The 26,841-nt window shown below is 57.5% G+C and overlaps 1 protein-coding gene across 1 annotated transcript in view; it reads left to right on the plus strand.

Annotated features, from left to right (window-relative positions):
- The window catches only part of LOC121161617 (TRIO and F-actin binding protein), a 48,416-nt gene extending 23,301 nt beyond the window's left edge, over positions 1 to 25,115 (plus strand). The window contains exons 12-25 of the mRNA XM_040988129.1: positions 435 to 572; positions 10,170 to 10,226; positions 12,189 to 12,257; positions 12,344 to 12,433; positions 12,717 to 12,826; positions 13,726 to 14,251; positions 14,721 to 14,831; positions 19,395 to 19,542; positions 21,009 to 21,111; positions 21,535 to 21,694; positions 21,787 to 21,894; positions 22,728 to 22,814; positions 23,420 to 23,588; positions 24,270 to 25,115. Of these exons, the coding sequence (XP_040844063.1) occupies positions 435 to 572; positions 10,170 to 10,226; positions 12,189 to 12,257; positions 12,344 to 12,433; positions 12,717 to 12,826; positions 13,726 to 14,251; positions 14,721 to 14,831; positions 19,395 to 19,542; positions 21,009 to 21,111; positions 21,535 to 21,694; positions 21,787 to 21,894; positions 22,728 to 22,814; positions 23,420 to 23,581 (1,869 nt within the window). The 3' untranslated portion in view covers positions 23,582 to 23,588; positions 24,270 to 25,115. The remainder of the gene's footprint in view (positions 1 to 434; positions 573 to 10,169; positions 10,227 to 12,188; positions 12,258 to 12,343; positions 12,434 to 12,716; positions 12,827 to 13,725; positions 14,252 to 14,720; positions 14,832 to 19,394; positions 19,543 to 21,008; positions 21,112 to 21,534; positions 21,695 to 21,786; positions 21,895 to 22,727; positions 22,815 to 23,419; positions 23,589 to 24,269) is intronic.
- Positions 25,116 to 26,841: the final 1,726 nt, after the last annotated feature.

A 26,841-nucleotide genomic window follows, 5' to 3' on the forward strand; every position in this document is an offset into this window, starting at 1 on the left:
AACACAAAGTAGTGGGACCGACTTAGTAAGATATTTAAAAAAATAATAATGTATTTGCTTGAAAGACAGAGTGACAGACACAGAAAGAGATCTTCCATCTATTGATTCGCTTTGCAAATGACTGCAGTGCCCAGGGCTGGGCCAGTCTGAAGTCAGGGGCTTCTTCTGGATCTCCCAAGTGGGTGCAAGGGGTTCAAGCAATTGAGCCATCCTCCAGTGTTTCCCCAGACACATAAGGAGGGAGCTGGATAGGAAGTGAAGCAGCCAGGATTCAGGTGACTGCTTAGCCTTCTGTGAGCCAGTGCTGACCCCAGTGAGGTCTTTTCTTGGCAACTGCAGGAGGGGAGGAAGATGGAAACCCTGGGCCTTTGCGGTGGGCAGGGATGCACTTGGCCCAAGGTACCTTGGGGCCAACACAGGACCCTGTTTGACAGGCAGACCAGAGGCCGGCAGAGGGCAAGGCTGGGAGCTCACTCAAGGGCCGACTGGTGACCTCATGGCGGATGCCGGGGGACCGGCCCACGCTGTTCAATCCGTTCCTGCTGTCTCTGGGGGTCCTCAGGTGGCAAAGGGTAGGCTGACGGGGAGTAGAGGGGAGAAAGGGATGTGGGGGGCAGGGAAGGAGGCGGAGCTCATGCACTTGCATCACCTTGGGGTGCAGGGCAGGGGTGGGTGGCTGAATGATCTATCTGAACTGAAGCCAAGTGTCCAGTCAGCAGCTTCTCCCCAGCCCTGGGCTATAGGGAGCCAGGTTGGGGCTGAGGGAGGAGGGGCGGGAATGGGCAGAGGGAGGGAGGCCTGCAAGGGACTCTGGGATTGCGGAGCATGGCTCAGATCTGGGGCTGAGCCAGGTTCACAAACATCTGGCGTTACGTAAGCCACCCCCTGCCCGGAGAGAGCTGTCAACACAGCCTATGTCTGGGGTGTCTCAAGGGCAGGGTGGGGAAGCAGCTGTGACTTGCCCCCTTGGCCCGCTTTGCCCTGCGAGAGGAGGGGCCTAGCTCTCCCGCAGGGGCTGCAGGCTCGCTCTTGGACCACTTTGGGCTCTGCTGCTGGTACTTAGCCAGACACTTTGGGATAACACATCCATTGCCCCAAGGAGGAAAGTGAGGCCTAGGGTGGGGAGCCAACTTGCCTGGGTTGGCACTGCTGGGGTAGTAAGAAATTGCTCACTCTTATCCCCAGATGGGGGCAGGACTGCAGTCCAAATCCACATCATTGGTGCTCAGGGATTTGGGATACACAGGGCTGGTGGGGTTGGCGGGGGAGGGCTTTCAAACATGAACTTTCCCACCCATTCCTGGCTTCCGGGGGCCGTACTTGGGGACTAGGCACTTACTCAGGCAGGCATGGCTGTCTGACGGGCAGGGTGGAACCTTCTAGCTATGGGCATAGTTACCTGGTCAGGCTAACTACAAGGCAAGGAAATTCTTGGTAGGGAGAACAAGGAGAGAAGTGGAGGAAAGAAAGCTAGGATGATGATGAAAACAAGCAACTATTTTTTTAAACTAATTTATTTATTTGAAAGGCAGAGTTATAGAGAGACAGGACACACACACATGAGGGAGAGATCTTCCATCTGAGGGTTTACTCCCCAAATGACTGCAACAGTTGGGACTCTGTCAGGGAGAAGCCAGGAGCTTGGAACTTCTTCCTGCTCTCCCACGTGGGAACAGGGTTCCAAGCACTTGAGCGATCTTCTGCTTCCCCAGCACATCAGCAGGATACTGGACTAGAAGTAGAACAGCTAGGACTCAAACCAGTGTCCATATGGGATGCAGGCTACAGGCCTTGACTTAACCCACTCTGCCACAGTACCAGCCCCAACTAGCAATTATTATTATTTTTTTTAAAGATTTATTTTTATTATGTTTTTATTGGAAAGGCAGATATACAGAGAGGAGAAGAGACAGAGAGGAAGATCTTCCGTCCGATGATTCACTCCCCAAGTGAGCGCAACGGCCGATACTATGCCAATCCGAAGCCAGGAGCCTCTTCCGGGTCTCCCACGTGGGTGCAGGGTCCCAAAGCTTTGGGCCGTCCTCGACTGCTTTCCCAGGCCACAGGCAGGGAGCTGGAAGGGAAGCGGGGCTGCCGGGATTAGAACCGGCGCCCATATGGGATCCCAGGCGTGCTAGGTGAGGACCTTAACCACTTGCGCCACTGCGCCGGGCCCCAATTATTATTTTTTTAAAAATAGATTTACTTATTTGAAAATTAGAGTGACAGAGAGAAGGAGACTTGGAGAGAGAACTTCAACTGCTGGTTCCCTCCCCAAACGGCCACAACGGCAGGTCTTGACCAGGCTAAAACCAGGAGCCAGGAATTCCACCCTGGTCTCCCATATGGATGACAGAGAACCAGGTGGTTAAACCAGCCTCCTTCACTGCTTCCCAGGTGAGCTAGCAGGGTCCTGGATAGGAAATGGAGCAGCCAGGACTACAGCTGGTACTCCGACATGGGATGCTGGTGTCTCTGCCCCACAGTGCCAGCCTATTGTGTGCCCACTGTATGCCTGGTGTCATGGTGCAGTACATGGCACGCTTGATCACACAGATCCTTGCCACCTTTAGATCCAGGCTGTGCAGAAGAAGCTTGGAGAAGAAATTCCTCTTTCTCAAGTCACATAAGGGACAAAGGACAGAACTAAGAGTCTCACTGGGTGCTGGCTGAACTCAGAGCTAAGTGTTGACAGATCCACCTAGCCATCCCCATATGCGTCACCAGAGGGCCTCCTTGGAGCCCTTAGTCTTTTTTTTTCCTTCCTTTAAAAATTGTTTTTCTTTTATTTATTTATGTTTAAAGATTGATTTATTTTTATTACAAAGTCAGATATACAGAGACAAGAGAGACAGAGAGGAAGATCTTCCGTCCGATGATTCACTCCCCAAGTGACTGCAATGGCCAGTGCTGTGCCGATCTGAAGCTGGGAACCAGGAACCTCTTCTGGGTCTCCCATGTGGGTGCAGGGTCCCAAGGCCTTGGGCCGTCCTCGACTGCTTTCCCAGGCCACAGGCAGGGAGCTGGATGGGAAGTGGACCTGCTAGGACTAGAACCAGCGCCTATATGGGATCCCGGCGCGTTCAAGGCGAGGCCACGCCACTGGACCCAAGTCTTTTTTTTTTTTTTCTTCATTTTTGACAATCTTCACATAGTCATTTAGGGCACAAAGGTTCAAGGGCTATAGAAAAGTGGGTAAGACTATTATTTCCACATTTTTTCCTGTATCTGGGTTAAAGGGGGAGATAAAGGGAGAAGCCCCACCCAGTCTCCCAACCCATCCCAGGTCCCCAACATGAGGCATGCTCTGAGGGTCTTGCCCAAGTGGTTTTGATAGTTCAACAGTTCTGAATTGCTGCCAATCTCGCCATTCCAAGTACAACGAGGTCACTGCAGAAGCCACTGATTGACTTAGTCCACCTTAGAGTCTCCATTTGCCCAGTGTTTCACTGCCAACAAATGGCTGGGGTAGCTGATTGATTTGTTCTGTGGTGCCAGGTATCCCCTGCAGGTTCTGATAGACTGCCATATCCTCCATGCGCACCTGGTTATGCTCTCCACTGCTCTGAGCCTCTTAGGAGGCTCGACCCTGGCACTTGCACTCCATGGCAGACCATGGAACCTGCACTTCTTTTCATGGGGAGCCCTTAGTCTTTGATGATTGCCCCCATTACACAGATGTAGCAAGTGAGGCCTGGTGGTGAGTCTGACTGCACCTGCTTCTCTCAGGTGGGAATAAGAAAAAGCAGGAGTTGGGGCGCATTTGCCAGTGGGGTCTTCCAGATGTCTCTTAGGATTTCTTCAAACACCTCTTGGGCTGATTTAAATTAGTCCAGGGCCATGAGCCAGAGAGCCTGGACTCTCCCACTTCTCTTTCTGCCCCCACCCTGTGTGCCTTGGGTCCTCATCTTTTTTTGCTGAGCCTTCTCAACAGAGGATTGCTCTGGGACTGGGCTGGCCCAGTGTGAGGTGGTCCTGGTCTCTGCCAGTTGAACAGCTCACTTCTGAGTCCCTGCAGCTGTGCCACATCTGTCCTGGATGTGCAGACATCCACTCCATCCCTGCTCCCGAGGAGCACAGTTAGGTGGCGACACTAAGATGGAGCCAGTTACAACATGGCATGGATGTCTCCCTGGGGATGGGGGGGGAAATAGACAAATGTAGGGAGCACTGTAAGAAGTCAGGTGCAGGAAGGAGCCTCTAGGTACTCTGACGTCCCTTGAACTCAGACCTGAAGGCAAACAGCCATTTGGAGAAAGAAATGGAGAGAGACAGAAAGTTTTGGGGTACAGAGAACAGGAAGAGAAGTGCCCTAGACCTGGCAGGCAGGAAGTGCAAGGGACCTGGCTTATCCTGGGAAGTCCCAGGAGAGCTGGAGTGTGTACACTTGGTGTGTGATAAGGGACAGTGGGCAGGAGCCTTGTCAGGATAGAGGCCAACTGCCTGGGGTAGGGCGGCAGAGTAAATGCTGGCGCTGGTGAACTGGGGGCAGGCAGTACTTCTGATCCACCCCCTCCCAGCTAGGGGACAAGAGGGAAGCCCAAAGGCCAGGAGGCTGCGAGGGACCCAGGCTGCTGGGCAGGTGCCTCGATGGTGTCCCTTCATTTACCCTCCCAAGGACTGAATGCTTAAGATCCGGTGGGCAGATGGGAAACATGGCACCAAGTGCCAGAGGCCTTGGTCCTGGAGTTAACCTTACACTCTTCCTGGGGGAGACAAGGCCAGTGGGGGATGCCATTTGTCTACCTGTAAAGTGGGGATCGTGCTCATTAGAGCCCCTGTGAACCCTAAGCAGACAGAATAACTGAAATAGTACAATGTCTCAATGGCACCTGAGTCAGGCACCTGCATGCAGTCTGGGAGCGGTTACCTGAATGACCGCTGAAAATATGGATGGAAGATAATAGAGTTAAGATAAATTTCAAAATTGGGAAGGTGGGGGTGATAATTGGATATGTTTTGAGTGGGTTAAGGGAAGGTATGTATGAATGGGGGATAAAAATTGGATATGTGGTATATGAATTATTGAGCTTGTGGTAAAATTGGGGAAAGGGTTAATGATGTAGTTGTGGGAGACATATGGAAGTGGTTTAAATGGTGAAGATGGGGGGGTAGAAATCTAGTGTGGTAAATAATGATGGATTGGGTGTCGGTAATTGTGGGATGGGAGGGTGAATGTATGTAGGATATGGGATAGGTGAGTGGGATTGAGAAAAAGAGAGGTTTTCTGTGTGGGAAAGAGGGGTTTGAAGTGAAAATGATATGGGGAAGGTGTTTTTTCATGTGGAAAGAAATAATAATTTTAGGGAGGGGTGTAGTGGGTATGAGGAGTGGAAAAAGCCAAATTATAAGGGGGAGCCATAAAAGCGCGGAGAGGGAGATGGGTTAAATAGAGAGGATAAGTAAGGAGGAAGATAAACAGAAGGCAAGGTGGAAAATGGGAGATGGGAAGTTAAGGAATAAAAAGAGAGGCAAGTGAACAAGAAAGAAACGATGAAGAAAGAAAGAGAATAACGTAAAGGAGAGAAAGGAAGACATGAGAGAAAGAAAGTATAGGTATATGGTGGAAAAGAAAAAAGGAATTATGTAAGGAGTTGTAGGAAGAAGAGGGAAACAAGAGAGGGTGTGGAGGGAGTTAAGAATAAATTTGGTTAGTAAGGGTATTACGAAATGGTTGGTGTGTTATTTTTTTTGGTTGTTTGGGAATTTGGTAGGGGAAGGGGATGAGGGAAGGGGAAGCCAAGGGCTAGACGAGCGGCGGCTGGGAGCCGAGAGGGGCAGCGGCGGCGGGACGGCCGCGCCGCGGAGCCCAGTCCGAGAGCCCACTCCGAGAGCCCACTCCACCTTCCGGCCTGCAGCTCCCGTCGCCCCGGGGCGCCGCCATGACGGTGAGTGCGCCCCCACCCCGGGGCTGCCCCTCTGGGCAGCCCAGGCGAGGAGGAGGAGGGCGACCACCGCCTGAGGGGGAGCCGAACCGTTCCCCGCCGGACAGCCCCTGCCTCACTTTCCGGAAGTGACCCCAAAAGGCACAGGGCAGCTCCGGCGCACCTGGCCCAGCCTCGCTCACACACCCTTCCTCACCTCCAGGGGTCCCGGTGACCCCACCCATCCCTTCTCACTTTCGCATGGACAGATTCGGGTGTCCCTTTCCCATCTTCCCAGTCCCCTAGCTGGACACCCGGTGCCCCTCGCTGCCAGGGTACCGCGGAGGTGGGCCTGGCCTGGACTTCCCCTCTGGGTTGTCTGACCCAGCAGGACAAGCTGGCCTGCCGCCTGGCGGGGTGAACAGGAGCCGGGCTGCCCCACCCCAAGGTTCCGGAGCCCCTCCTAGGGCGTCCCGAAGCGGCGGGATAACCGGGTTCTAGGGTAGGACGTGGGTGGGGCCGGCCGGCCGGTGGGAAGGAAGGGACCTAGTGCAGCAGAAATCTGCCTTTGCCCGTCCCTTCTCCCGGTTCCCCCAAGCCTGGTCAAGATTCGTGCCTCAGTTGCTACAAGCCAAATTGACTGTAGTCCATTGCCCAGCTGGGTAAACTGATGCTTAAGGGAAGCGTGTTGTAAAGGCGGCTCCAGGACAGTCAGGTCTCTGGACAGGATAGGGTGGAAGGGAGGGTTGGGGCCGCTTTTGATTACTGGCTGGTACCTTGGGGGACGCTCTTGGCAGCCTGATTACCCTGGCTGGGGTTGGGGCAAGGCCGAGCAGGGGGTGTGTTTGAGCATGCGCAGGTGCCTTGGTGAGGAGCCGGCAGGGCTGCTGGGGAGAAGGGGGGCGTGGCCGGCGGAACCCCCTGGCCCCCTGAATGTGATGATCTGGCTGCTGTCGCCACTGGCCTGGACTTCCTCAGCCTCCGCACATCCTGCCACCTCCTGCCGGCCCTTCCTGTCGCCAGCAGCCTCCCCTTTCAGGGAGCAGAGGGGGATGTGTGTGTGAGGGGAGCTGAGTCAGTGTCCTGGCGTGGGGCAGGGGTGGGGGCATTGCATTGCCCACTGGGTGCCTGCCAGGCCTTGAACTGGGCGCTCATTAGATTGGATCCTTTAAGGCTGACAGATGACAGGCTGAGATGTTAAAAGGTGAGGGGGTGCTGGGTCCCAGGTGATGCTGTTGGGGCTCAGCCCAGCCTGTTTGACCCCAGGTGTGCCCCAGTTTTCTTGTCTGGGAGAGATGTGTGCCTGGCTGCCTCTCCCCCCCCACCCCCCCGCTCCCGGGGCAGTCCAGTGTGAGAGCAAAGATGAGGCTGGGAGAAGAGTCAGGGGTGGGCATGGCTGGAGGAGGCATCATGTATTCCTGGATGGTAGGGCTTTGTCAGGTGGACTGGAAGCTGTGGGGACAGCACCGGTGGCTGTTGTGGAGTGTGGAGGAGAGGGAAGGCACCTGGGGAGAAGGGCGTGCAGTGTGGGCCTGGGCACCGGCAGTGGGGAACTGCGAAGGGTTTGGGGGACAGAGCCGAGACTGGCCAGGTGCACCCTGGCTGCCACTGGATCCTTCCTCATCCTCTACTTCCTGTCCCCGCCCATCGGGGATCCCTACAGAGGCAGCAACACAGGTGCTGTGGGTGGGTGGATGCCCAGAACCTTTGGGAAGCTGGCAATCTGGGCTGAGCCTGAGCCCTGGCCCGGGGACCTCATTCCCCAGGTAATGCCCAGCATCAAATTATATACCCAGTCACTTGTTTTACTGCCTGGCTCTCTGCTGAGGCCCACGAGGGCAGGAGAGCCACTGCCCTTGTTCACAGCTGATAAGCCCACTGCCTGGTGCTTTTGCAAACAACAACCCCCCACAAGAACTTACAAAACTATAAACCTTTCCTGAGCACCCCGTTCCAATTCTGCGCCTAGCCCTGGGATGAGCAGTGTGTGTCCTGACGTGTGCAGGCTGAGCAAGTGGCCTCAAGGTATTCATGAGGCCACTGAGGTCCCTCCGGCAGCCGGGGCCCTGTGCATGCTGGGAAAGGGAGCCCGGGGGTGGTAATTAAGTTGGCTGGGGAGTAGGGCATGTCTGGTCAGCCTAGTAATTCAAGCTAAGGACCCAGGCAGGTGCCAGGGCTGGAGTCCTGGCGTGTTGGGGCCAGGAGGACTGTGATGATATGAACTTGGGGTGCCTGAGCCATGGACAGGTCAGGCTGGAAGGGCGGGGGGAGGCTCTCAAGCCGACCTGCGGAAGCTGCACTGTTTGGAAGCCACCTAAAGCAGCAGGCTGGTGACATGAGGCTTTTCTCAGGCCCCTGGCTGAGTGCTAAGAGGGGGCTTGGTGCTGGGAGCAGACAGGAGGCAGAGCTGATCTGGAGCCAAGGACAGGGAGGAGGACTGTGGATGCTCCTGAAGGAGAAAGGAGCTGAGGTCCTGCAGGTGGCGGAGGGGCTAGAGAGACGGCTGTTAGCGGGGTTCCCTCTGGTCCCAGAGCGTGGCCTCCTCACCCTGAGGTTGCAGTGCCATTTTGCATTTACTGCACCATGTGGTATGTCTTTGTCAGCCTTTGAAGGGTTGCTGGCCCTCTCCATCCTCTGGAGAAGCTAGAGAGAGAACAGAAGGGGACAGGACCCTTCCCCACAGCCAGGGCTCAGAGATGGGGTGGGATTGGAGGGGTGTCACAGCCCCTCGACCTCCGATTCCAGCCTGCAAAGGCCTTGATCAGTTTGCGGGAGCCCCTAGTCTTAATCCCAGCTCTGGCCTGGGTCTGCCTGGCCTTCCGAGGTCTGTGCCTTGGACCAGTCTCATAAGGGAGGGGACACTGTCCCTACAGTCCTGGGGGTTTTAGTAGCCGGGGAGGTGGAGGAGGGCAGATTCTGCTTCCTCAGACTCTCCCTGAGGGCTGTTCATGGCCACACCCTGGAGCTGTGGGCCAGCCCTGGCTGATGGGAAACAAATAGGTGTGGTCATCTATCTTCCCTCCTGGCTGTAGACAGATTTTTGGGTGGGAGACAGAGGCTGAGAGGGAATAGACTGGACACATACACACACACACAGCCCCAAGGTTTTGTGGTTCAGAGCAGAGCCTGTGTCTCCACCCTCAGGTATGCCAGGGAAGGGCTGTGATGAGCCCAGCAGGTGTGGCTGCCAGCTTGCTGAGGTCCCGCCCCTGGTCCTGGATGGTCCCAATACCCAGACTGCTGGTGTCAGCCACCCTCAGTCCACTTTCTGTGGGCTCCCGGGGTTGGGGGAGGTGGCCAGGTCAGGTGGCTCTGGTTTCTAGCTGCTGCCCTGGAGCCTGCCGCCCCGTGCCGCCGCCAGCTGCCTCCACCGCAACCAGACACCTCTGCCTGGCGAGGCTGTGATGTGGATGCTGATAGGTGGGCTCAGAGCCATGGCAACAGGTGGCCACCTCCTACCTGCCTGCCAGCCTGGCCCCAGGAGCAGCAGCCTGTGCTGCAGAGGGACTGGCCACTAGACAAGCACCCTCTCCCCAGAGGGCGGAGAGGGCCAGCTCCAGGCAGCGGGCGCCCAGCAGATGCACCCAGAGAAATGCCCAGATGAGCAGCCACTGCTTCTAGTCCTGGCCTGGGGGTGTGTGGCTCCTGGGTCCCCGTGGAACATGCTGCAGCTGGGAGCCCCCAGAGCTCGGGGTGGCCCCTACCTGCGCAGGACCTGGACGGTAGGGTGGATGGCACAGAGGTGCCCTTGCCCCGACCTTCCCAGAGACATCTTGGAGTGGGGCGGGGAGAACCACAGGGTCTCTTACTGCAGCCTAGCACCGACTGTTAATTTCAGGGTCTTCAGGGGATGAGGGATGGGATGGGACAGGTTGTATCACAGAGAGTCAGCGGCTGGGGCTGGCGACTGTTACCACGTGTCCCTGGTGGGCTACCCGCTGGAATGGGCTGTTCTCTAGGCTCTCCGGGGGGCTCTTGGGACAGGTGAGGTTCTCTTGGCCCCCTGTCTCCCACTGTTGCAGGGGAGAGAAAGAATGGTGGGGAGAAGGCTGGGCTGTCTGGGCACTGAGTACCAGCCCCTAGCCCAACCACTTGGCTTGCAGAGAATGGTGAACATTGAGAACAGTGGCCTTGGAGGCTGGGGAGCCTTCTTGCATTTGGGAGAAACAGTGAGGATGCTTAACAATCTCTATTGGCTTCCCAGGAGCTTAGTCCTGGAGGTGGGTTGGGGGGTGCTCCCCAGTCTTCCTAGCTTGGTTGGCTCCCAGCTGGGGCTGACCCCTCTGTCTCCTCATCTCCCCATAGCCTGACCTGCTCAACTTCAAGAAAGGATGGATGTCGATCTTGGACGAACCGGGAGAGGTAGGAGGGCCAAGGTCCCTAGGGCAGCCCAGGAGGTTGAGTGGCTCATTCATCCTCCTGGAGAGACCCCTGACTTGTGGGATGGGGCTGAGGCCAGGGTAGAAGCTGGGGCGGGGAGTCCTGGACTGTTGGCATGGAAGGCGAAGAGGCTACTTGCTGGTCATTTCTACCTGCAGGCCCTGGGACAGAGATGATCTGACCCGAGATGTCCATTCTCTCGCCCAAGTCACAGTCTCTGTACACCTCAGGGGTCACGCCTGTGGTGGGGCATGCTGGACAAAGAGGGTTCCTTCCAGAGTGGGGGTCACTGGCAGAGATGAAGCAGGGAAGGGGCCTGTTGGGGCTCAGCAGGAACCTTTCCCTGCCTTCCTCCAGCCTGTCTCTCCTTAGAGCTAGTGGGACCTGGGTCTTTGACCAGCCCGGCTGCCAGGGCGCAGCTGGAAGCTGGAGCTGCCCTCTGCCTGCCCTGCCTGGGAGGGGACATCTGGCCAGGTCAGCCCACGTGTGCCTGAGGCACGGGTCTGTGTGCAGCCCGCCTGCTGGGATGGCCCAGAGCCAAAGCGAGTCGCATTGTGTTTGCTGCCCACACATTTTTTTTTGCCTGCAGCCCCAGCCTTCTGTCTGTCCCACTGCCTGCCCTCTGTGCCCTGGTGACCATTCTGCAGGCTCGCCCAAGGCCTGGTACCCTGCCAGTGACCCCCACCCAGGCCTCCCTACCCACAGGGCAGAGGGATGATGGGCCCCGCCCAGAACTGTCTGTTACTCAGCACCCCTCACAGGGTTTGGAATGTCCAAGCTAGGAGAGCCTGGGAGCTCAGCCAGCCCAGCCGCTGGATGCATAGGCTGGCCTACAGGACTGTCTGGCCCCTGCTAGTCCAGTACCTTGAGCAACCCCAGGCTTAGAACTGAAGGTGAGCCCCATCCAACTCTCATCTCAGTCCAAACCCAGACTGGAAAGGGCCCACCCTACTCTGCAGACAGGTGATTGAGGTCTTGGACCGCAGCTTGGTCCACTAGGCGAGAGCGGACGGTTGTCTTGGGACAGTCCCCAACAACCTGGTGCTTGTCCCCGTGTCAAGTGTGGGAGGGTCAGGCACTGCTGACCAGAAAGCTTATTAGGGACTTACTAGCCCCCAGTAGAGGTCAGAAGTCTGGAGCTCAGAGAAGGGGAGACGCTGGCCTGAAGCCCTCAGGCAGTATCGGAGGATTTCCACCTAGGGAGCAAGTGTCCCCCTCAGAGAAGCACAACTAAGCAACGAGGGAGGCCTGGGGGCGGGGTACTGGGCCACATGCAGTGACCCTGGCAGTGGGTGGACCGTAGCTGGCATTCCAGTGGAGTGACCAGGATCTGCTCGGAGTGGCTGAGCTCAGCCGGGTTGGGATGTCATCAGCCTCTTTCCAATGGGTCCCGCCAGCCCAACCCTGGTGGGAGCAGAAAGAGGCACTAAGGTAAAATGCCTGATCCTCAAGAAGAAACGTCCAGGTCCTGGTGAGTGCCCGGCTGCCAACACCCACCCAGGGCATAAAGCCAGACACACCTACCTCAGCTCCCATCCTGCCCCCTCTGAGGCCTGTCTTCAGGCCCCGTGCTGACTCAAGGGAATACTGGAGGGAAAGTTCTTGCCTCGTTCTGGCTCCACTTCTGAATTGGCCGGGCAGTGACCTGACGCAGGTCCCAGCCCCTCCTGGATCTGGGATGGGGTGAGGCTGGCTGAAGGGGCCTGATTGGGAGCTTCTACAAACCAGAGAGAGATTCCGGGGAGGGGGGGAACCTGGGGGGCTGTGCTTGTGAGGGAGGAGCCAGCAGAGGCACTGCCCCTGAGGCCAGCCTTCAGAGCTGGGGTTTTTTGTTTTTTGTTTTTCACTCTGAGTGGTTCCCTGCAGTGGCTCTGGTGTGCTGTCTCACTCCCACCCCCATTCCGACCCTCCCCACTTATGTGTACCTGCACCTGTACCCCACAGTGGAAGAAGCATTGGTTTGTGCTGACAGATTCAAGCCTCAAGTATTACAGAGACTCCACGGCTGAGGAGGTGAGACCGTGTGGGGGCGTCGGGAGGGCTGTGGGCGGTTTGGTCTCCCAAGCCTGCATGAACCGTGGCTGGCCCTCCTGCTGCAGGCAGATGAGCTGGATGGCGAGATTGACCTACGCTCCTGCACGGATGTCAGCGAGTGCATGGTGCAGCGCAACTATGGCTTCCAGATCCACGTGAGGCTGGGGCTGTGGTGGGGAACTGGGGATGGAAGGCAGAGAGGGACATAAGGGAGAGTGTGGACAGTGCTTCCCTGTCCCTCCTTTACTCAGAGTCCATCAGAGCTCTGGTGTCCTGTGCCCCTCACTTAGGCCGAGCAGAGTGTGCGTCCCCTCTGTTCACTGCGGACAGCCTCCCTAGGGATGTCCCACTTCCCCCCGCCCACCCTGGGGTCCACAGCGGGAGGGGAGCCTCAAGGCTGACCACAAGACAATATACCCTTGGGTGGGTTTGTTGTAGACCAAGGATGCTGTCTACACTTTGTCGGCCATGACCTCCGGCATCCGGCGGAACTGGATCGAGGCTCTTAGGAAGACTGTGCGTCCAGCGTCAGCCCCCGATGTCACCAAGTAAGTGCTGAGCTTAGGCCAGTGGCTTTCCCCTCTGAGTTTCTGCCTCCTCCTGAGTCATGTTTGTGTCACACGTGTGCACTTGCGCGTGTGTGTGTGACTGGTATGCACCTACACCCAGAACCTCGTGCAAAGCCCTGAAGCGCAGTGTGGCTGGACTGTTACTTAGTACATAATAAGCTCAGCTGCTTCAGTGAAAAAGTGCAAGACACACTGGCCTATCTGTGACCATCAGGGTCACACAGAACTGACTGCTCAGACACTCTTGGAGTCCCAGCCCTTCCTACGGAGCCGCCACTCACACCCTGGACCCTGGATCACATGGCCATACATGCCTGCCAGAGCTGCCAGAAGTGTAGATTTTGCTGAGGGCCCATGTCCCCAGCTGGTACCAGGGAGAGGAGGACGAGAACCACTATACTTGCTCCAAGTCTCAGCTGTGTGTCCTCTAGGCACCCAGGGTCACTGCGCTCATCCCATCACTCACCCTCTTCCACCAGGAGCCACTAGAGTCCAGGCCCAAGCCTCATTCTGTTTTTATCTCACCTCTTATTTATGATAACAGCATAGTGGGCTCCCTGGTCTCTGTGGACACATTTGCTCACTCATTTCCATCCTGGGGGAGGCACTGCTCTCCCATGTTACAGCTGAGGTACTGGGGTGCAAAGGGGAGGGGACACCATATAGGCAGGTCCCTCTGCTGGTGAGAGTGCAGTTGGCATACCCCAGGGTCTGCTAACTAAGAAGCTGGCATTCTTCCTGTGCATGCTGGTATGCTTCCTCCCCTGGTGTGGCCCTTGTCTAGGCCTAGGGCCTGCATGCCAGGGGACACCCTGGAAGTGCTCCCTGGGGGTGAGGGGGGCCAGGTTGCACCTGACATGACCTTGCTGGCGTCCTAGGCTCTCAGACTGCAATAAGGAGAACACGCTGCACAGCTACGGCACTTCAAAGGGCTCATTGAAGGCAGGGGAGCAACGGGCGGGCCCTGAGCTCATCAGCCGGGGTGGCCCCCGCAAGGTAGATGGGCAACGGCAGGCCCTGGACTACGTGGAGCTGTCCCCACTGAGCCAAAGCTCCCCGCAGAGGGCCCGCACCCCGGCCAAGGCTCCTGACCGGCCAGCCAAGCAGGAAGAACTGGAGCGGGACCTGGCCCAGCGCTCCGAGGAGCGGCGCAAGTGGTTTGAGGCCACAGACATCCGGACCCCAGAAACGCCCACCAGCGAGGGGCCCCGCAGGGGCTTGGGCGCCCCGTTAACCGAGGACCAGCAGAGCCGGCTGAGCGAAGAGATTGAGAAGAAGTGGCAAGAACTGGAGAAGCTGCCTCTGAGGGACAGTAAGCGAGTGCCTCTCACAGCCCTGCTCAACCAGAGCCGTGGGGAGCGGCGGGCGGCCCCGAGTGACAGCCACGAAGCACTGGAGAAGGAGGTAAGCACCCAGGCTGGCCTCTCTGGGAGCCCCTGGCCCCACAGCACCCCTGTAGTTCTGGCATTTGTCTTGCATACCTTTTGCAATGGGGAGCTCACCCTCAGTCACTGGCACCGTAGGCGCCTTCTGAACTGGAATCTTCCCCAAACGTGGCCTTTTGTCTTCTTCCTAGTCCTGTAGCCGTGGGGAGGTGTGTGGGCCGGCAGAGGGACCATTTATCAGGCAGACCTCAGGCTTGGTGCTCTGCCTCCCTCGGCCAGTGTAATCTTCATAGCCACTTCGTGGTCTCCTAGGGTCACAGGCTGCCAGGGGTTGTCTCAGCAATGTCCCACTGCCAATCCTGTTGTCTCTGCACCATGGCTGTCCCATGGTACTCATCTCCCATTCAAACCCAGCATTCTCCCTGGCAGTTCCGGGTGGCTGGGCTCACAGCCGCCAGCCCTAACTGACCAACCTCCTCTCCTTCCAGGTCCAGTCCCTCCGTGCCCAGCTGGAGGCCTGGCGGACCCGAGGGGAGGCGCCCCAGCACTCGCCCAGGTCGCAGGAAGACATCCCCATTCCCCCAGGCTACATCTCCCAGGTGAGGAGGGGGGCGGGGGTCGTCTTGTCTTGTGGGACTTTGGGACAGCTTTCTGGCTGCTGTGTGATCAGAAAGGAGCTGAGACCAGCAGAGCCAGGGATTGGGGTGGGGGTGCAGAAAGGGTCCTGTTCCACATTCTGGGGCCTGTGTGCTGGGCCCGTGTGAGGCGTCTGACATGCCATCATCTCCATCTTCCCACAGCTGGTGGGCGTGGTCACTGTGCCCATCTTACAGACCAGACCACTGAGCCCTGAGAGGTTATGTGACTTGCCCGAGGTCACCCGGCCCGCAGGTGTCAGAAGTGGGATCTGAGCCAGGCTCCGGTTGACGGCAGAGCCCGTGTGTGAGTCCCCGTGTGACACACTGCATCTGGGCCGCTTCCCCTGCATCCCCCCTCTGGGGAAGCGGGGAGCCAGTGGCCCTGGAGTCGCTCCCTAAATACAGGCAGCTCTGGGCTCGGCTGGCCGGTCCGAGCCCTGCAGGACAGGGGTCCAAGGCCGGGACATGGGCATCTGGTGCCCTGGGACATTTTGTTGTGTCCACAAGACACTTCTGGTTGTGACAGCTGGGACAGGAGGTTCTCCAGAAGTGTGTGTGTGTGTGTGTGTGTGTACACACAGATACCTACCCATGTTTACTGTGAATTTCACTGGTGTTGTAAACAAGCTGTAAATTGTCTGACACACAATTTACAAAATAAAAGGACACCAACGCCTTGCGCTGTGAGTTCATGTAGCAGGTGGATTGTCCTCGGCTTGCTCTCTGTGGCCTCCCGCGCTCTCGGGTCACAGCCCTGTCATGGACACGTGTGGCCCTGCTGTGCGTGTGGGCTGGTGAAGAAGATGAGAAGACAAACCAAAGTGTCCCTTGGCCGGTGCCGTGAGCAGCTGCTGGGCCGAGCAGGATGAGAGTTCTCTGTTGAGTGGATGAGAAAATGTTCACCCGAGAACACCTGTGCAGTTGTTGGTTCTGTGTGCTGCGGAAGGGCTGCGGGAAGGCCACCTCGCTGTGCCCTGGGGTTGGCACCAGCCTGACTTTCCTCACTTGCTTGAGGTTGCGTAATCAACAGAATAGTAAATTGAAAGCCCTGATTTGTGATGCTCGGCAGTATCCATGCCGCAGATCCTCCCAGGATGGCTGGTGTGAGGTGGAACTCGGGGCTAGAAAGGGGTGTGCACCCTTCCTCAAGTTTGCAGCAGGCAGGTGGAATAGGTGGTAGCTTCATACGTGCCCTTGCAGTCTCTATGACCTTTATATATATATATATATATGTATGTATTTATTTTTATTGGAAAGTCAGATATACAAGAGGAGAGACAGAGAGGAAGATCTTCTGTCCGCTGATTCACTCCCCGAGTGGCCACAACGGCCAGTGCTGTGGCCAATCCGAAGCCAGGAGCCAGGAGTCTCTTCTGGGTCTCCCACATGGGTGCCGGGTCCAAGGCTTTGGGCCGTCCTCTATTGCTTTCCCAGGCCACAAGCAGTGAACTGGATGGGAAGCAGGGCCGCCGGGACATGAACCAATGCCATATGGGATCCCAGTGTGTGCAAGGAGAGGACTTTAACCACTGAGCTACTGCGCCAGGCCCTGACTTTTTTTTTTAATGTAGCTAATTTAATTGTAACTGTATAAATTTTAAAAAAAAATTTGTGTATTTTTTATTGGAAAGTCAGATTTGGAGAGAGAAGTAGATACAGAAAGAAAGATCTTCTGTCTGCTAGTTCACTCCCCAAGTGGCCACAATGGCTAGAGCTGAGCTGATCCGAAGCCGGGAGCCAGGAGCCACCTCTGGGTCTCCCATGTGAGTGCAGGGTCTCAAGGCTTTGGGCCATCCATGACTGCTTTCCCAGGCCACAGCAGGGAGTTGGATGGGAAGTAGAGCAGCTGGGACATGAACTGGTGCCCATATGGGATCCTGGTAGTTGCAAAGCAAGGACTTTAGCCATTAGGCTACAGCGCTGGGCTCATAAATGTTATTTTTAACAATGGCTGTGCTTAATAACTGTGTCTCAGAATTCCTAGCATTTTCACATTCTGCCCTCTGCTCTCAGCACACTATTGCCTAAAGGGGAGAAGGGTGCTGGAGCCCCATGTCCTGGGCGAGATGAAGCTTCTGGCAGTTTCCAGGTGGTGAGGCCACAGTGCAGGGTCTCAGGAAGGCCTCTTGGGGGAAGTGGTAGATGCTGAGCCAAGTGGGGATCTGGCTGTGGCCTGAATTGAAAAGGGTGTGGGGGTCCACTGGAGAGGGAGCCATCTTTAGTGTGTCCTGCGGAGGTGGTATTCCATTCGTAGACTGAAGGCGGGCTGGGGTTAGCCAGCAACACCAGGAGAGTGAGGCTGGAGGGGTGGTAGCTGGGGACGGGGCTAGAACAGGAGTTGGGTTGGAGAGGAAAGGATTTAGGAAGGCAGAGGTCAGCCCACAGAGGCTGCTGTGCAAGACCCTCGAGGCCTGAAGGAGGCCTGGGGGAGGGGGAGTTGGGGTCTGGTGTGGAAGGCTTACCTGGGCCATCACATGGGTTTGGGGAAGGGAGAAGGAAGGACAACCATTGTCGCAACCTTCCTGAAGCTGGGGAGGGGGGTCGCTGGGACCTCTTGAGGCCCCATGGCCCAAGGCAGCTGGGACCATCTCAGACCCCCTTTCTGAGGGAGGGGGCTGCACAGGTGCAGTTGCACCACCTCTGATTGGAGCAGCTCTGTCTTTGTCTCCTGTATTCTTAGAATGCGTTCTAGGTTTCCTTTGAAACAAGTTTCTGCCATTAACGTCAAGTTGGAAAAGTGCGCTAGCTCTGGCCTCTTAGCTCCTGGACCAGGGCACAGAGGCCTAGAGGGGGCTGTGAGCCAACTCTGTCTGGAAGCCAGGAGCCTGGACACCCGCTGGGCACTGCACCTCCACCTGTCTGGGCAACAGGTGGGATACGCTCAGGGAGTGATGAGGGGCAGCTGAAGGGGGGTTCGGGGGCGGCTCGAGGAGGAGCTGTCACCCACTGATTGGCAGCCTTCATTTCCGTTCGCCCAGTGGTCATGGGTTCTGGGGAAAAGCCCCGAGAAACTTTGGGGGATGCTGGTCTCTTCCCACCACCCCACTCCCTTCCGCCTTGTTTTCCATGTTTCTACAAATGTGCGCTGAGGGAAAGTGGCATTTGGTGCAGCACTTCAGCTGCTTGGGACTGCCGCCTCCCTGTCACCTTGCCTAGTGCCAGTGCAGGTCTGCCTCCAATGCCTGCTCCCAAGGCAGCTCCCTGGGACCCTGCCATCCACATAGATGGCCTGGATTCTGGCAGTGGCAAACGTTTGAGGAGTAAACCAGCAGATGGGCGATCTCTTTGTGTCTTGAAAATTGGAAATGAACAAACATGTGCTCAGACATAACACCCGCGCATGTCCATTCCTGTCCGTTTTCACCAGAGGCTCACCCCGTAGGAGTTGTCAAAATCCAACCTTCTCACACCTGTCCACACAGGCAACTCTGTCTTAAGATTTATTTGAAAGGGTGAGTGCCAACAACAGAGAGATCATCCATCCACAAGTTCACTCTCCAAATGAGCATGACAGTGCAGCCAGCCCAGGGCAAAGCCGGAAACCTACAGCTCTACCCAGGTCTTCCATATGGGGGACTGAGACTTGGTCCTTAGGTCATCGTCTACTGCCTTCCCAGGCACATTGGCAGGGAGCTGGATCAGAAGAATTGCCAGGACTCGAACGCACACTCTGATAGGGGACATAGGCACCCCGAACTGTGGTTTGACTCACAGCCATGATGCCTGCCCCAACGACGGTTTTCACAACAGCTTGGGCTCCTCTGTAATGATCCTATCATTTATTCATAAAGTTTTCCCTGTGAGACACTGAGCTTGTTGCCAGTTTCTACCTTGCCTGCCTTGCCGAAGGGAGGAACCATGCCTGCCTTCCCCCTGGGGGTCATTCGCAGGGATGGACCCACTAGGTCAAAGGCAGATGATGGGTGACCCATGTGATCCTGCCGCCAAATGGCCACTCCCCACCATTGCCCAGCTTGTGCTGCCAGCACTGCATGTTGCAAGCCCTGTAAATCCTTGCCTATAGATAAATGCATGTCCATAAATCCCCTTGTATACTTAGCTCAGTCCTGGAGTCCTGCCAAGGGGTAGGCCCTGGCTGACACCCTGGGACCATGCTGGGCTTGCTGTCCCAGGTCTTCAGGGACCTGGGTCTGGCAGGGAAAAAACTCTTGGACACACAAGAGAGGCCCCTGGGCACAGAGCTGGGAGATCTACAGTTGGGGCTACAGCGTAGTGAGTTCCCCAGGAAGAGAAAGTTGCCATAGAACATTCCAGGCAGTGGAAATGACATGAGCTGATGCTCAAAGGCATGAGCCTGCTACAAGTTCTATTTTCTAACTGTGAAGGTACTCAGCAGGGAAGGGGCAGGATGGAGGCCATGGGGTCAGCCTAGTAGAAGATTCTGAAGTGGCAGGGGAGAGAGCGAGAGAGCAGGGGCGGGATGGGGTCCAGGAGAGCTGGTCGGCGGGTCTACCCCCGAGGCTTCTGGGTTTCTGGACTGACCAGCTGGCCTGTGGCCCACAGGAGGCGTGTGAGCGCAGTCTAGCGCAGATGGAGTCCTCACACCAGCAGGTCATGGAGGAGCTGCAGCGGCACCACGAGCGGGAGCTGCAGCGCCTGCAGCAGGAGAAGGAGTGGCTCCTGGCTGAGGAGACGGCGGCTACGGCCGCAGGTGAGGACCCCCGGCAGGGGCACGTGTCACATGGGGGAGGCCTAGCCTTAAGGTGGCTTCCACCTGCCTGGACTGGGGAGGCCTCGGAATACAAGGCAGAGGTCTCAGTGCCGCTCATGGAGCAGGTGGGCAAGAGGAGCCAGAAGATCCCAGAGCAGGTCTCTGAAGGGGAAACTGAGGCAGAAGATTCCCCTGACTGCCACCATGGGCTGTGAACCCTGTCCCCTGTAGCCACTGAGAGGTCCCCTCATGCCCATCGGCTGCCCACACTGGGACAGTGACTGACTGGCTGTAGACCCCATCTTTGTAGGGTGTCATCTCCCCTAGATATGCAGGGCACATAGACCCCGGGGCAGCAAGGTTGCTGCCTGAGTCAGGTTCTGCACCCACAATATGTTCCCCCATAAGATTGCCATTGTGGTGGCCAGGGAACGTCCACAATTCACAGCTGGGATGGCTCAGAGAGGCTAGCAACTCATGCCATATGACTCCAGCTGGAGGTGGCGAAGCCAAGGCAGAAGACTCTGGAGCACAGTGATACAAAGCCGTGCTCTGAGCCCCACCCTGCAGTGTTCCCCCTGGGTGGGCTGCACGCCTGCTGTGGGAGGGGTCTGCAGAATAGCACAAAGAGATGCGAGGCCTGTGAATGGTGACCTCCAACCTGCTGGTGCCCCATCTGTGCCCCCTGGCCCTTGAGCAGGAGCCATGTGTGAGAGCCCCTTCCCCAGCAGTGTCGGCCTTCGCCCTGGCACCTGGCTCTGCCCTTCCAGTGTGACCTTCTGGCTGTCATGTGGATAGAGATCTCACCTTGAGGGAACAAGACCGACTGTCGACAGCTTCTTGCTGCTCTGGCCTCGGTTCTCCGCAAAAGAGCAATGGGAAGCCGGCAGCATCCTGGGCTTGCAGACAGAACCCAGTTGGTGTCCTATACTATCCTCACAACCACCCAGTCCTCTGCAGCCCACAGTCAAGGGCTGGAGCCAGCGGGCAGCGGGTAGGCCTTGTTCCCAGGACCCGCCCCCCCATCTTTCGGTGATCCGCCCCCCACGAAGGAAAGGTTTGCAGTCTCCAGAGAAGACAGTCCGAGACCCTGTGGGGTGGTCACCTGTCCATAGTCGCATATAGACTTGTACCGACTGCAGAGCCCAAGGCTGCGTTGGGCAGGTGGAGGTGGGCCTTGTTAGGGAACACACGCCATGGGGGGTGATCTTCCCCAGAAGTCACTGCCAGCAGGGGCTCCCAGGGGCAGAGGCCGAGGCGTGTCTCCAGCAGTGTCTGCTGGGTCAGACAGTTAAGGGGGTTTCAGCTCATGGCCAGGATTCCACAGCTGTTTGCATACATGCACGCACACACACACACACACACAGCCTGGTGTTCTGCACTGGTGCCCATGGGGTCCCAGGCATGCAGCCGCGAGATGCTCACTCCTTTCCCGCTCCTCTCCTTCCTTTCTGCCCTCCTTCCAGCCATTGAAGCCATGAAGAAGGCCTACCAGGAAGAGCTGAGCCGCGAGCTAAGCAAAACGCGCTGTCTCCAGCAGGGACCCGATGGGCTCCGCAAGCAGCACCAGTAAGGCACTGGGCCTGGGAAGATGGGAGGGTGCAGAGGGCAGAAGAAATGTCCATTTAGTGTCCACTGCAGAGTCTCCCTTCAGCATCCCAGACCCCAGGAATAGCCACAGGGCTTGGGTGGCTCCCAAGCCAGTGCTGGGAGGCGCAGGTTCAGGCCGCTCCTCGTCAGTCCTGTCTTGGCCTCTACCTCGTCACTTTCACAGTGTTCCCTAGAGTCGGGCTGCCATGTCACTTATGACCAGTAAGTATCCCCATGCTATAGCCTAGTTTGGCAACGTGGGCCTACAGGGGACCCCCAGCTCACCCTGGAGTCCAGGGAGGCCATCGCTGTCACACATTGGGGAGAGAGCCAGCCAGACTACACCCCTAGCTTGGGCAGGGACAGAGGCCTCCAGCAGCATTTCTCTGTGCCACTGCCCAGGTCAGACGTGGAGGCGCTGAAGCGGGAGCTGCAGGTGCTATCGGAGCAGTACTCGCAGAAGTGCCTCGAGATTGGGGCGCTGACACGGCAGGCTGAAGAGCGGGAACACACGTTGCGGCGCTGCCAACAGGAGGGCCAGGAACTACTGCGCCACAACCAGGTGGGCCCAGTCCCAAGATGTGAGATGTTGTGCAGGTGGCCTGGCCTTGCCTTTGCCCCCCCAACCCTGACCACTGCTCCCCACCCCACCAGGAACTGCATGCCCGCCTGTCGGAGGAGATTGACCGGCTGCGTGGCTTCGTGGCCTCACAGGGTGCAGGTGGCTCCGGGCACAGCGAGCGGAGTTCCTGCGAGCTGGAGGTGAGAACACCCCACCTTCTCTTGACCCGGCAGCCCAGCCTCCTGGGGCCTGGTGCTGTAAGGAGAGCTCCCTGCAGGCTGGGAGGGTCACTGCCCCAGGAGGCACAGGAGGATCCCCTGCCACACGCCCACCTGCACCCTTCCCACCCGCTGCTGCCAGTCATCTGCCTGCTCTTAGACCCCTTCTTCTGGTGGGTGCCATGTTAGTGCCTCTGAGGGCCTGGGGGAGGTCAGAGTGGGTCCACGCATGTGCCTTCCCGGCGTCTCCCTGATGTTTTCATTCACTGGTAGATGCCTCCTCCACAGGGCTCTGTGTACCAGGGAGCCTCTGTGATCCTGTCCTGACTATCCCCTTGTCTCCCGCACAGCCCCACCAGCTCACTAGTGTTCCCGCCACACGGGGCATCTGGTGCTGGGGCCCAGGTGCCCAGGGGTGCAGGAGCAGACCAGGATCTTCCTTGCAAGTGTTCCAGCCCCAGCTGAGTCCATCCCCTTTCAGTCAAGTTGGCCACATCTGCCCCTCGGGATGTACAAGGGGCATAAGTAGAGGCCCAGGCGGCTGAGGCCCCCATTAGGCCCCAGGATGTCACCCAGGCCTCACAGCTGCGGGCCAGGACTGTGTAGGGAAGACAACCTGCTTGTGGGGGAGGGGGGGTAGAAGGGAAGTGGAGACTTAGAGAGGACTTCCTGGAGGAGTCAGCTTCTGGAACGCCGTGGGTCTTTGTGCAGGTTGGGCTGTATTCTTGGGGTATAGGAGTGGGGAGAAGCTAGACCACAGGGGACCCGGCAGCCCTGGTCTCTGTGCCCGAGTGTCCCTGTCTCCGTGATGCCAGGTGCTGCTGCGGGTGAAGGAAAAGGAGCTGCAGTGCCTGAAGAAGCAGGTGCAGTGCCTCCGGGACGAGCTGCAAACACTGCAACAGGTGCGTGCAGCCGGGGTGGGAGGCGGCAGTGCCACCTGCGCACAGGCGCCAGTGCACCTGCTGTGTGCCACGCCCCCTCCGAGCCTGTCCTCTGCCCTCCCTTGTGGTTGTCAACCCCACTCACAGATAAGGAGACAGGCCAAGACTCTGATGGATTCAGTTTATTTTATGTATTTATTAAGCACCTCCTAGGTGCCAAACGCCGTCCTGGGTGACAAAAGACTGTACTCCCTTGCCAAACAAGCTTGGTTGCCAGTGGGTGAGAAAGCTGAGATTTACCCCCTGGGCTACAATGTCCCCATGCCATGTTCCTGCCCTGAAGGGGACCCATTGGTGGCGCTGTGGGGGCTGCCCTGGAAGACTCAGCACAGGGTCTAGGCGCTGGGCTTGGCTAAGCTGGTTCTCTGCTCATAGCCAGGTACTGCCTGTGGCCTTGGGCAGACATGGCCTTCCTCAGCCTCCGTCCTCAATCCCCCAAGGAGATTGGAAGGCCACTCCGGGTTGGTGTGGGAGGGTTGCGCCTGAGTGGGCACCCTGCAGACTGTAGGCGGGGCAGAGTGGGTGGGGCTTTCTGGCCTTACGGCTCCCTCCCCTCCCCCCCCCAGGACAAGCGCTTCACCTCAGGAAAGTACCAGGATGTGTATGTGGAGCTGAACCACATTAAGACACGCTCAGAACGGGAGATTGGGCAGCTGAAGGAGCACCTGCGCTTGGCCATGGCTGCCCTGCAGGAGAAGGAGGCGGTGCGCGGCAGCCTGGCTGAGTAGAGGCGAGGTGGGTGCTGGGTGGGTGGGCTGCCTGGAGGTGGGACTCACTGGGTCCTCCACCCCAGGCCAGGGGCTCTGTGTCTACCTGCACTGCCGGTGCATCAGGGGGTCCCACGGCCAGCACTAACCCAGGATGGGCACATTGCCCAACTATTGTGGCCATCCCTGCCCTTGCTTGCTTGCCAGTCGTTCCCACTTTTGAAGGGCCTGAAGTGGTTTTTTTTTTTTTTTTGAAATTTTTTAATTTATCTGAAACGTAAGAACCATTCCCATCTATTGGGTCACTCTCCAGATGCCCCCAAGAGCCAGGGCTAGGCTCAGGCCAACACAAGGAGCCTGAGCATCGTTCCTGCTTCCCAGGGTGCACCTGCAAGAAGCTGGAGTCAGAGCCCAAGCTGGGTCTCAGTCCAGGCACTCCTGGCTGCCAGGCAAACAGCAACTGCCTGGTACCACCTGCACTGTACCTTCCACACCACGTCAACCTGGAGCGTCTGCTAGCTGCCAAGTCCTCAGGGCTTGCTGACGCACCCAGGATGGGCATGGCTGTTGGAGAGCTGCCCAGAGAAGCAATAGTGACCCAGCCATCAAACCTGAGAGGGGTGGAAGGACACACTGTCACCTATCCTGGTCCATGTCAGGTTGGGGCCCAGGCATTTCTGGCCCTCAGCGCCTTCTCCCTGTCCTGCAGGTCCCTGAAGTCCAGCTGAGCTGCAGACCGCCTGCCTGTGCTGACCCGTCACCCTCCTTCCCAGCAGTGTGAAGTCAGAAGCCAAGGGTCCTTCCCCATCTGTGGGCTGCACAGGCACTCCCTGACCCTGCACAGATGGACATGCACACATCAACACAGACATATACACTGATATACACCGACATACGTACACGGACACATACACGGACACACGTTGGCATATATACACTGACATACATGCACCCACGGACACACACAGGCACACACCTGGACATACACTCTGCATATCTGAGCGCGCCCCTCGCACTGGGTCTTACCTTGCACCTTCTCCAGGATTTTATATGTGAAGAGATTTTTATATAGATTTCCCCCCTTTTTATTTCCCAGAAACACTTGATACTTTTTAAAAAAGCCATTCCTGGTGGCTGTGTGCCTCCATCACTGCCACCCACCCACCCCCACTCCCGCCTCTGTACTCCTCCTCGCTTGGGCTTCGGGGCCGCGGCCCTGCCCCAAGGGACTCTGGGAGACCCAGAGTTGACTGCTGGCTGAGGCAGGTGCCAGTGTCTCTCTTCCAGCCCTACCTCCTACTGACTACTTCCTGTCCTGGGTAGGCTCGCCCCTTGAGACTCTGGCCGAGGGACACATGGACAGAGGGAGGTGCCCCTGGTCCCACCACTCCGGGCACAGGCCCTGGAGCCTCTGGGCCTGCAGGCTCCTCGCCCCGCCCTGGGGGCCTACTTGTTGTAATAAAGAGTTCTGACAGCATTAGCATCTTGGATGGCAAGCAGGGCGGGCAGAGCCAACTGGGCTCCCTGTGAAGGTGACTTCTGCACCCACACCCCTGCACTCCTGTGGGACCTGGTCCTTCCTGAAGCTGGAGCTTCTGAGGGTGGAGCTGTGAGGCCAGGGCTAGGCCTCTGGTGCTGCAGCCACACTGAGAAGGCTAGGGGAAGCACCGGCTCCTTGTTTTTTTTTGCTTCCTGGATTTGGTGCCAAGAATCTGGGGGCCCCTCCCAGCCTGGAAAGACCCTGACCATGACCCTGGGTCAGCCTCGTTCCCTCTCTGACACCCAGCCTGCTTCTCCAACTTATGGGTCCATTTTTCTTTCCATTTAGTCTTATACTGAGCCAATGCCCACAGGTTGTGCCTGAACCTGGATGGGGCCCCCCAAATCCAGGCCCACAGGGCCAGGTGTCCTCCTCATCACCGGCAGTGCTGGCCATGACCCTGCTCCTGCACCACGGGCCCAGGAGGTGGTGGAGCCCCAGAGGAAACCCCAGCTTGGCCAGCCACCTGGTGGGAAGCTTCAGGAAGAAGCTGAGCTAGGACCCCTCTCGGGATGGGGAGAGGAGAGCAAAAAAGGCAAGCCCAGTGGGAGTAAGCGCCATATCCCTGGAGAGTTCAGGAACAGGAGCTCGGAGCATCCACTGAGACTGCGGAGCAGCTGGCACCTGATTGGCTCAGGACTGGAACTGTGATGTGAGTCCAGCTAATGAGGTACATAGGGCGTCTCGGTCAGGGTGGGGTTCCACATCTGACACATTGAATGTGGGAGCCTCTTTCTGCCTCCCTGTCAGCCACTGAAACAAGGCATCCCCACGTCCCTGCCAGGAGCAAGTCTCGGGAGAAGCACTGACCATGCCAAGTGTTGGCAACACGTGCAGAGGATGGAAGCTTGCCGTCCCTCCAGATTCTATGGCAGCCAGCAGCTTCCTGCCTGTCAAATTAGGCCTGTGTGCAGCACACAGCCTGGCACCACCACAGAGAAGTACCTGGCCTGGCCATCTGCACCCCAGCCTTGCTCCCAGCAGCCCACGCAGCCAGACCCCAGGAGTGTCCATGGGCAGTAGAAGGAACCCCCAGGCCAGGCCACACTCCCATATGAGACGCCTGCTTGGTGATTTGGAAAGGATTATTGCTACATGCAGGATTATGGGTCCAACCTACGCCTGACACTGAGTCAAAGGAGGAGGCAGCCAAGAAGGACCACAAGCTGCAAACACAAGATCCATGAAGATAGGCCAAGGTCACCACAGCAACCATCCTCATCTGAGAGGTGGCACCTGTGGGCTGTGACAGTGAGGGGTTCAGGCCTCCCAGTGGCACAGAGCAACACTTCAGTGCCAGGATTGCTCTATAAAAGATTGAGTTAAAGGCAAAGCAACAGAGAGAGTGGAGAACCATTTGCTGGTTCACTCCCGGAATACCTGTGCCAGAGCTGGGTGCTACGCAGTGCTCCTGAGCTGTCTTCTGTCGTCCCTGGCACATCAGCAGGGAGCTTGAAGCAGATCTGATAGCATTCTAGCACCCTGATAGGGGATGCCACGGTCTCAAGCAGTGGCCTAACCTCCCAGTGCCCCTACACCAGGCCCCAAGTCCACTCTGGATGTGGGTGGTGTGCATGTAGGCATGTACCCACATAAGAAGCGAGCACAATGTGAACTTAGGTTTCTGCATTTCCCAATGTGTGAGTCATCGCTTATCAATAGCAAAACACAAGCACCTGCTTTAGCACATAACAAACTGGAGACACAGCAAGCTAGAACACAACAGCAGCCGATGCCCTAG

This window comes from Ochotona curzoniae, unplaced genomic scaffold (genome assembly GCF_017591425.1).
Source record: "Ochotona curzoniae isolate NIBS_2020 unplaced genomic scaffold, NIBS_Ocur_1.0 contig_1014, whole genome shotgun sequence".
Lineage (NCBI taxonomy): Eukaryota > Metazoa > Chordata > Mammalia > Lagomorpha > Ochotonidae > Ochotona > Ochotona curzoniae.